A 10,905-nucleotide genomic window follows, 5' to 3' on the forward strand; every position below is an offset into this window, starting at 1 on the left:
CACCACCACCCCTCTGTCCAAGTATGCCACATCCACCGCCACCCCTCTGTCCAAATATACCACATCCACATCCACCACTCTGTCCAAGTATACCACGTCCACCGCCACCCCTCTGTCCAAGTATACCACGTCCACCGCCCCCCCCCCTGTCCAAGTATACCACGTCCACCGCCACCCCTCTCTCCAAGTATACCACGTCCACCGCCACCCCTCTGTCCAAGTATACCACATCCACCGCCCCCCTCTGTCCAAGTATACTACGTCCACCGCCACCCCTCTGTCCAAGTATACTACGTCCACCGCCCCCCTCTGTCCAAGTATACTACGTCCACCGCCACCCCTCCGTCCAAGTATACTACGTCCACCGCCCCCCTCTGTCCAAGTATACCACGTCCACCGCCACCCCTCTGTCCAAGTATACCACGTCCACCGCCCCCCCCCCCCTGTCCAAGTATACCACGTCCACCGCCACCCCTCTCTCCAAGTATACCACGTCCACCGCCACCCCTCTGTCCAAGTATACCACATCCACCGCCCCCCTCTGTCCAAGTATACTACGTCCACCGCCACCCCTCTGTCCAAGTATACCACATCCACCGCCCCCCTCTGTCCAAGTATACTACGTCCACCGCCACCCCTCTGTCCAAGTATACTACGTCCACCGCCCCCCTCTGTCCAAGTATACTACGTCCACCGCCACCCCTCCGTCCAAGTATACTACGTCCACCGCCCCCCTCTGTCCAAGTATACTACGTCCACCGCCCCCCTCTGTCCAAGTATACTACGTCCACCGCCACCCCTCTGTCCAAGGTTTTGCTCACCTCCTTATAAAATTAAATCGGATTGTTTGACAACTTCCGTCTTTCATAAATCCATGCTGTCTGTTGCTTAAAATATTTTTTTCCAGCAAGAACTCATCTATGTGGTTTTTTAAACTCTCCAGTATCTTCCCTACTATGGAAGTTAAACTAACTGGTCTACAATTACTTGGTAAAGATTTTGACCCCTTTTTAAATACAGTTAAGTAAAAAAAACAGATTTGCAAAAATAAACAAATAACAAAAAAAATAAATAAATTTTATATATATATATATTTTTTTTTTTTATTTTTTTAATGAATGCAGGGCTTGACAAATCTAAAGTGCCAGTTCGCCATGGTGACTAGAAATTGCGCCCTGGCGCCTGGGTTTTTGTCAGCCCATTCACTGCACGGATGCTCAATTTGTATCATCCGACACCCGGGACATGCAGTTTCGGACGCCAGGCAGGTAGATTTTTTCCTACATTTAGCCTTGCTGCAGCTAAGCAGCAGGACTCACTTGTTAGATGGAAGCATTCATGCGGCTGAGGTGTTGTTGGTCAATGTCAGGCTCTTTTCGTGGAGGAGGGGGGTGTTGGTCGATGTCAGGGTCTCTCTGTGGGGTCGCGGGGGGGACAATTTTTGTGTTGCCTAGGGCAGCACGAAACCTAAATACACCCCTGATTGGGGTGCCTTTGAATGAAAATGTTAATCGAGATACACATGTTATATATTGCCACGGCCGCCGGAATGAGAGCAATAATTCTAGCACCAGTCCTTCTTCGTAACTCTGAACTGATGTCTTATAGAGGGCTTTTAATGTGTCACCTATACAAAATATAGGGTACTGAAGTTTGGCTTCTAACTTTTTTAGCTGGCTCCTAAATTCAAAGCAAATTTGTCAAGCTCTGGATTAATGATAATACTAATAAAAGGAACATTTGCAAAAATAGATAAATACATCTAATAATAATATTAATAACAAAAATACTAAAGACAACATTTACGAAAAAAATAAATAGTAATAAAGAGAACATTTACATAAATGTGATAAAAATATTTATAAAGATATTTCATTTTCTTTCTTCTTCATTAGTTACAAAAAGCCATAGAAGGCACTGCACAGTCTGGAGTCCGACTACGACCCCCATTTGCCAGTTTTCGGGATGCCAGTCGCTCCATGTCCCAGAGGAAATCCATTAGAGCTGTTCCAAAGGCACCACCTTCCCCCGACCCTTCCATGGTCCCCGATGACGTACCAACCTCGGTGGCCCTTGAAGTGACCCCAGACTCCGAGTTGGACGATCTGTCTGGTCAAGGATCCGAAAACGTGTCGCAGATCCTAAGGGACTTTCAGGCGTCTGCAGAACAGAGTGAAGATGAAGTGCCGCTGTAGTCTAGACCCATAATTCCATGGGGCAGGGTATCTGACCCGTGATCTTCTTCAGGGGTAGCATGGCTATCATGTGTTTTGGGAAGCAGAAGATGTGACGAAGGTTTTGAACGCTAGATGCTTTCTGTGACAAATTTTTAAAAAAGGCCCTTTGGAGAGGCCTCAGAAATGCTTAACATACTTACATTAAGTACGTGCCAATGTTTATGGAAACTGCTTAGGAAGAGCTTCATACAAACCTTTAGGCTTGATACTGGTGGCCCTTTGGCACCAAGATCCACATCTGCTTTAAAAATGTGTACCAAGCAACAACCTCAAAAGCTGCTAACTAGCCAAAGCTCTGCATTCCCAGCCAAAATATCTGGTGCCCAAGCTACATACCTCGACCAGCATCTACCGGAGTTCTGTGATGCCAGAGAGAAGGATGACACCGGGGAATGGTCCCCAGTTCTAGATGGTCACTTTGTAGTCAATGCCACTGGAAATTTTTTTCTCCCCTTGGAACTTTGCAGATGAATGTTTAGGTGGTACAAGACCCGGCCTTTTTACATTTTCTTTGGAAAACTCATTTAATTCTGAAGGAAAGGGAATTGTTGACTTATCTAAGAGGATTGGTCAGAGTGTGTTGGTTTGATAGGTATTAATCAGTGGGATGAAATTAAAAATGTTTCTAATATACTTCCACAAAAAGCTGCTCAAAACAGGATGATAGGGTGCTGGACCCCAAGATAAGTACAGTCCAGGGGCGGACTGACAACTCATGGGGCCCCCGGGCAATAGGGGATCATGGGGCCCCTGTGTCCTTGCCCACACCCAAAAAATCCTATGAAAAAGCCAATGAAAGGTACCAGGGGCATCTCATGGGGCCACCTACTGACTCAAGGTCCTTGGACAGTGCCCGAGTGCTCGAATGGTCAGTCCGCCCCTGGTACAGTCCCACTAAATCCAACTTTTTCAAGCCAGCCAGTATGCTCTTAGTGATCCCCCAAGCACTCTGAATAGCATATATAAAGATGAGAGCCACACAGGTCTGGAGAAGGTTCAGTAAAACTTTGTTTCAACGAGTTTCAGGGGCTGAAAGATCCCTCTTCATCAGGGCTGGGAAAACAAGGCAACATACCTTATAATAAATCAGGAGATGTACATCAATGACTAAATGTCTATAGGAACAAGGTATATGTCATAGAAATGATATATATGTATGTATTTATATATATTTATATAGACACACAGTCAGGGGCAGACTGACAACTCATGGGGCCCCCGGGCAATAGGGGATCATGGGGCCCCCGTGTCCTTGCCCAAACTCAAAAAAGCCTATGAAAAAGGTACCAGGGGCATCTCATGGGGCCCCCTACTGACCCCGGGCCCTCAGGCAGTGCCCGAGTTTCCAAATGGTCCGTCCGCCCCTGCACACAGTGTATACATTCTACATACATAGGCATGCCTTGATTTTATAGGCTTTTAGTCATTGTTTTATATTCCATGATTTATGATAAGGTATGTTGTCTTGTTTTCTCAGACCTGAGGAAAGGTTTTTGTTAGCCACCGAAACGCATTGGATAATTATTCTTACCGAAATAAACTTTGAATGTTCTCTAGACGTGTGCTCTCACCCATATATGTACTCTCCAAGGCTACCTCTTTCCAAAGAGACACTTTTAACTCCTCTCACTCTTGTTTCCTATTCTGGTGTCACCAGGACAAGAAATCAGTAGATATCTCCTCAGACAGACTGTATTAAACACCTAGAGGAGATTTACTAAAGGCAAATAGACTGTGCACTTTGCAAGTGCAGTTGCTCCAGAGCTTTGTAAATAAGGAGAAGCATCGTTTTGCAACAACTACCCAATCACATGCAAGGAAAATGAAAAAAAAAAAAATTTTTACTTGAATATGATTGGATGATGGAAGTCAACATAGCTTCTGTTCATTTACTAAGCTCTGGAGCAACTGCACTTGCAAAGTGAAAAGTCTGTTTGCCTTTAGTAAATCAACCCCAATGTATTTGGAGGGCAGAGGCTACAGTCTATACCAGTGGTTCTCAACCTGTGGGTTGCGACCCCTTTGGGGGTCGAACAACCCTTTCACAGGGGTCGCCTAAGACCATCGGAAAACACATATTTCCGATGTGTAAAGAGCAGCTACTGTGTAGAAAGCAGCTACTGTGTTGAAAGCAGCTACTGTGCTGAAAGCAGCTACTGTGTTGAAAGCAGCTACTCTGTTAAAAGCAGCTACTGTGTTGAAATCAGCTACTGTGTTGAAAGCAGCAGTATTGGAGGTAAAACGACACTCATGAATTATAATTACTGGGTAAATCATTTTATGGTTGGGGGTCACCACAACATGAGGAACTGTATTAAAGGGTCACGGCATTAGGAAGGTTGAGTACCACTGGTCTATACCATGTAGAAGTGATAGGCTGCTCACTTATCAAAGAAGAAACATTACAACTAGGGATATAAAGAAATACAAGAGCCCCATGCTCAGTGTGCTGCATACAATGAATGACATTCTGGTGGTTTAGATAAGTTCGATTTTAATATGCAACTTCTTTATAGCTGATCTGCATAAAACTGGTGTCAGAAATATTAAAAACTTAGTGTTACTAAACCCACAACAGTAAAATCAGTCTGTATATGCAGTAAGATTGTTTTACTCATTGTAGAACCTAAGGGGTTAATACTTCGCATTGTGTGAAAAGGCTGTTTGATCCTGTCTTCTCTGATCTTCCCCTTCTTTTACTGTCCCCAATCCATCTGCTGATAGTACAGAGCTCTAGGAGATACTCTGCAGATGCTCAGTTTAGTGTGTAGGGCTAGAGAGTTTTTTTTTTCTTTGGGAGGGTGCATGTGATCAGCACAGGGCCAATCAACACTTTTTAGACAGAGGGATGTTGTTCAGCCCTTGTGATAGCAATAAAGTTGATGAAAAAAAAAATGAAGAGACCGTGAAAAAAAAAAAATTAAAAAATGTTAAGTGCCCTCTGTCCCCCAGTGCTCGGGAGCAAAGGTGAATGCATATGTAGTTCTTGCACACGTATGTAAAAAGTTTGTGAACTACACATGTGAAATATCGCCGCGTGAGAACAATAATTCTAGCACCAGAGCTCCACTGTAACTCTAAACTGTAACCTGTAAAGTCTTATAAAGCATTGGAGATTTTTTATGTACCGTAGTGTGCCACTGTTCCACAAGTGTGCATCATTTTAAAGCGTGACATGTTAGGTACCTGTTTACTTGGTGTAGCATCATCTTTTATATTTAAAAAAAGAGGGGTATTATATTGTGTTTTTGTGAATTAAAATTCACTAAAGTGTATTTTTTCCAAAAAAGCTGCATTTCAAAAACCTCTGCCCAAATGCCATGTGACATCAAAAATTGCAACACCATTTTATTCTCTAGGGCCTCTGCTTAAAAATATATCATGTTTGGGGGTTGGAAGTAATTTTTCAATTTCAATTTTTCAGCAAAAAAAAAATGACACTTGAGAAGTGTCAGAATAGGCCCGGGGATCAATTGGTTAATACTACTTTAGCATTTAATGAAGTAGCAATAGTAGCCATAAAGGCGGAATTAATCTCAGAATTTTAAAACCCACCGACAGGCGGGCAGGCAGGGTTTTATAACAGAAGATCCGCAAGTTGTCTCTCCTCTTATTAATGTTTCCCCCGGCCCAGTAATGTACATTGAGCCACGCATGCACCCTCCTGCCCACATGGAAGAAAAATATATTTTAAATATATTGACATATATTTGAAATACTACAATTTTGGCTGTATTCAATTTATTTCAAAATATATTTCAATAAATAAATATATATATATATATATATATACACACATACACACACATATATATATACTGTATGTTGAAATGCATCTTTATTACAAAATATATGAAAAATATTTTTTAAAAATACAAAATATACTGTATGTCTTTAAAAATACATTTAATCTACATTTTTGGAATGCATGTACAAATATGTGTATAAATATATGTTAAAATGACTTTTTTGTATATTAAATATCTGAAGAATATATTTAAAAATTATATATTTAAAAAATATTTTTCATATATTTTGTACTGTATAAAAAATGCATTTCAACATGCAGTGTGTGTGTATATTTCAAATATATTTTTCTTCCATGTGGGTGGTTGCAGGAGGTTGATGGAGTCATTTAAACCTAGGCCACATCACTAGAGTGGTGCTCAAGGACGGCTCAAGGTGGAGATTTTGCCAAAAAAAGGATACTGTTGCTGAATATTGTTACAAATTTATTCATGCAGATTTGTCTGTTGCTGGGGGGTCCACTTTAATCTCTTCCTGCCCAGATCTAGCATTCTTTTAACTGGGCTATTACGCCTAGGAAGAAAAGAGGGGAAAAGGAAGGGTAGGCGTGAAGGCCTGCCCAATCATGTCACCACTGTGGTTGGTTGTCACAGCGAGGGAGAATGTCACCAGCACACCGAGGATCACCAATATGGGTCCAAAAGTTTTAATGAACGATCACATAGTTACAGCAAGGCAATGTTTCGGCAATGTTTCGGAGTCTCGCAGGACCCCTTCACCAGGCATGTGACAAGAGTCCTGCGAGACTCCGAAACGTTGCCTTGCTATGACTATATTATAGTTCATTAAAACTTTTGGACCCATATTGGTGATCCTCAGTGTGCTGGTGACATTCTCCCTTGCTGATTCTGTTGGGTTCCTGCCAATGGTTCCAGCCATTATTAATGCAGGAAAGTGTGCGTTTGGATTGTACACTTGCATTCTGGTGGTCACAGTGGTCACATGACCAGGATCTGGACCCACTGGCTCCCAATCATTACTAGGGATTGGAAGCTGTCTTTGATATGGATAGCACAGTAAGCACACTGCTAACATACAAACCTTGCCGCCCATTGTGGAATAATTCAGTTAAAGTCCATCTTTGGTGCCGCCCATATGCGTTACGTGAATTCCTTGAATTACAGAAGAGTGAGTCCATCATGGCCGTCTTGTCTGTGGATCTCAGAATGTTTCCATGACGGTATGGATCCCCTTTTAGGCTGCTGTTGTTGCAGAGCACCGCCAGTCTACGTGGATGACTTTCAAACCTCTATATAGTCTTATTTTTTTTTTCTACTAAGATCTGAGCTTTTATAGAATCGTGCACTTGTTGATTTTGTGAGATCTTCTGATTCATAGACTTTATATGGCATGTGTCTTACTGCAACTGAAACTCAATCAGGAAACCTCAAATAAAAATATATCATGTTGTATTTTACTTTAGGCCTTTTGAAAAGTCTATTGCCTTTCGCCTAAGTGGCACATTTCTGTTGGTATGTCCTACTTTTTGCTGAAATTTTGACAAATTAAGAACTCTCATTTTTGCTCAAGCCTATATTTAATTGGACCAAGCTCTGGTGGGTGGGGCAAAATGCATCAGGGGGAGTGGCCACAGCAGAGCTGGCTGAGGCTACACACTTCAATCCATTGTGTTAGCACAAGGCTTGGTCAACTCTATAAATTAGTGGTCTCCAAACTGTGGCCTTGGGGCCAGATGTGGCACTTTGCTTGCTTCTATCTGGCCCTTGCTGCACTATTTCATCCACTGACATCAATTGGGCATGTGTCTTCCTATTGACTCCAACAATTGGGCATGTGTCCTCCTTTTGACTCCAACAGTTGGGCATGTGTCCTCCTATTGATTCCAACAGTTGGGCATGTGTCCTCCTATTGATTCCAACAGTTGGGCATGTGTCCTCCTATTGACTCCAACAATTGGGCATGTGTCTTCCTATTGACTCCAACAATTGGGCATGTGTCCTCCTATTGACTCCAACAGTTGGGCATGTGTCCTCCTATTGACTCCAACAATTGGGCATGTGTCTTCCTATTGACTCCAACAGTTGGGCATGTGTCCTCCTATTGATTCCAACAGTTGGGCATGTGTCCTCCTATTGACTCCAACAATTGGGCATGTGTCTTCCTATTGACTCCAACAATTGGGCATGTGTCCTCCTATTGACTCCAACAGTTGGGCATGTGTCCTCCTATTGACTCCAACAATTGGGCATGTGTCTTCCTATTGACTCCAACAATTGGGCATGTGTCCTCCTATTGATTCCAACAGTTGGGCATGTGTCCTCCTATTGACTCCAACAATTGGGCATGTGTCCTCCTTTTGACACCAACAACTGGGCATATGTCCTTCCAATGACACTAACGAGGGGGCACAATTCCTCCTAATGACATCAACAATGGAGCAATATTCCTCCCAATGACATCAACAATGAAGCACAATTCCTCCCAATGACACCAACAATGGAGCACAATTCCTCCCAATGACACCAACAATTGGGCATATTCCCTCCCACTGACACCAATGAAGGGGCACAATTCCTCCTAATGAGGAATCCTAACGATTCCTTCCACTGACACCAATGATGAGGCATTGTTTACTCCCACTGATACCAGGACATTTTCTACTCCCACTGTCCTCAGTCAGACCCCACAAAGTCTGAAGGACAGTAAACTGGTCCTGCTTTAGAAAATTTGGAGACTCCTGCTATATACCATCCTAAAGTGGATGTTCTGTTCTTTCGCCCATAGAGGTCCCTGTCTGTATAGATCAGGGCTGGAGGGTGCAGCAGGCTCTTGTGAACTCTGGTGAGCAGTGAAGGGATAAAAATATTGGGGTAGTTGTGGGGGGGAAAGGGGGATCCTTTGTGGAACAGTTGCCTCCAGTAGGGAGAGGTAAGTCCTTTGGGGTAAGGGTGAAGTTAGTTTTAAAAAAACTGACCTGAAGATTTCCTTTAGCAGAGAACAGGGTTGAGGCTCAACAACCCCCATATCTTGTCCTCATTAATTGCTTTTCTGAGGATGGTAGAACAACAGCTTCCAGGCACTCAAAAGGCATTATTTCCTACTCCTGAATGCCTGGTCTGTTTGTATTTTTGTCAATGATTTTGCATGGAAATAACCTACCACAAGCTAAGCGTTTGGTTCACTGTTGCTGTGCAGTCCCATTGACTTAAAAGAAAAGTCCGGAAATCCAAAGAAATAAACCTCTAGACTCACCAAGGTGGATGCAGCATCGCTCAGTTCTAAGAGCAAGAACTGAGCAATCAAAGAGTGCTGATTGCTCAGTTCTCAGTCTTCAGTGAGCAGAGAGCCGGTGACTGTCAGTCACCGGCTCTCTGCTCTGCCCCTCCAGTGCTCATCGGAGAGCAGGGCTGTGCTTTGGCTCACTGAGAGGCTGAGCCAGCTGCTGGTCAGGCATCTGGGTGGGTCCCGACATTAAAGTTGGGACCTCTTCAGAGCCTAGAGTGACATCAGCTGACAGCAGGCTTTAGCCCTCTCTCAGCTGAATACAGGTCACAGGAGTGCAGAACTAAGTGTACTTCTGTGACACATAAGACAAGTAGAACCAAAAGAGCTTTGTCCTTACTTCTCCTTTAATGGGCGGGTTGACAGGCAATGCTGCAGCCTTGCTAGGCATTCGGTGGGCAGTAAAAGTGCGTCCAAACTGCCCATTTGCATCATCTGTGTGAAAGAGGCTTTATACATCTGAGAATGGCTAAGCTTGTGTATCAGGGAAGCTGCACAACTCTGTTTAAATCAACAATATTGTTCCAGAACTTCAGGGAACACTCCACACTAGAACCTCTACCGAGCGGGGAAAAGGTGTGGGGTGGGGGGAGAGAAAGAAGGAAGGGAGGAAAAGGGAAGAAAGGATAAGGGGAAGGAAAGAGGGGGGGGAGTGAGGGGGAGAGAATGGAAAGAGAGGGAGGAAAAAGGGAGGATGGAATTGGGGAAAAACAGAGGAGAGGATGGGAGTGGCACAGAAAAGTAAAGTGGGGGGGAGGGAAAAAAACAGGGTAAAGGAAGAGAGGGCAAGGAAAAGGGGGGGGGGCAAAAATAGAGAAATTGAGAGGAGGGGGGTTTAGGGTAAGGGGAAATGAAGAAGTGTGGGGAAAGGGGGGAGGAAAAAAAGAGGAGAAGAAGGGATAGGGAGGAGGGAGTTGAAGGGGTAAGGAGGGAGTATAAGCAGAGGAAAGGAGGGGTGAAGGAACTGGGGGGGGGGGGGCAGAAGAGAGAAAGGGAGGGGAAGGGAAAGGAGGAAAGGGAAGGGGGTAAGTGGAAAGGAGGAAGGCAGAAGAGGAGTAGGAGGAAGGGGGGGCAGTAAAAGCAGAGGAAAGGAAGGGAGGGGAGAGGGAGGGGAAAGGAGGAAGGGAGAAGAGGAGTAGGAGGAAGAAGGAATGGGGGGGGGGGTAAAAGCAGAGGAAAGGAAGGGAGGGGAGAGGAAGGGGAAAGGAGGAAGGGAGATAAGGGGGTAGATGGAAAAGAAGGAAAGGAATGGAGGGAGAAGAATAATGGGAGGGAGAAAGAAGGGGTTTGGGGGAAAAACCAAAAGAAAGGAAGGGAGGAGAGAAGGAAAGTGTAAAGAGGAAGGGAGGGAAGAGGGTAAGTGGAAAGCAGGAAGGGGAGGGACAGAGAACAGGAATGGGAGGAAGGGAAGGAAACGAAGGGAAGGAAAAGTGAAAGTAGAGGAAGGAAGACAGATGAAAGGAAGAGAGCAAGGGGGGAATGCAGAAAGGAGGAAAAGGAGAGAGGGAGACGAGGAAGGGGAGGAAGAAGGAATGAGGGGAAAAAACAGAGGAGAGAAGGGGAAAGGAAGGGGGGGGGTGAAAGAAGGAAGAGGGGAAAAGCAGCAGAAAGGATAGGA

The 10,905-nt window shown here is 44.3% G+C and overlaps 1 protein-coding gene across 2 annotated transcripts in view; it reads left to right on the plus strand.

Moving 5' to 3' along the window:
• CLCN1 (chloride voltage-gated channel 1) overlaps positions 1–7,461 on the plus strand; it is a 244,992-nt gene extending 237,531 nt beyond the window's left edge. For both annotated transcript variants that reach the window (XM_089654357.1, XM_089654356.1), the window contains exon 23: positions 1,896–7,461. In XM_089654357.1, the coding sequence (XP_089510483.1) occupies positions 1,896–2,195 (300 nt within the window). In that variant the 3' untranslated portion in view covers positions 2,196–7,461. The remainder of the gene's footprint in view (positions 1–1,895) is intronic.
• Positions 7,462–10,905: the final 3,444 nt, after the last annotated feature.

This window comes from Staurois parvus, unplaced genomic scaffold, assembly GCF_062004578.1.
Source record: "Staurois parvus isolate SC_StPar_1 unplaced genomic scaffold, SC_StPar_1.0 ptg000758l, whole genome shotgun sequence".
Lineage (NCBI taxonomy): Eukaryota > Metazoa > Chordata > Amphibia > Anura > Ranidae > Staurois > Staurois parvus.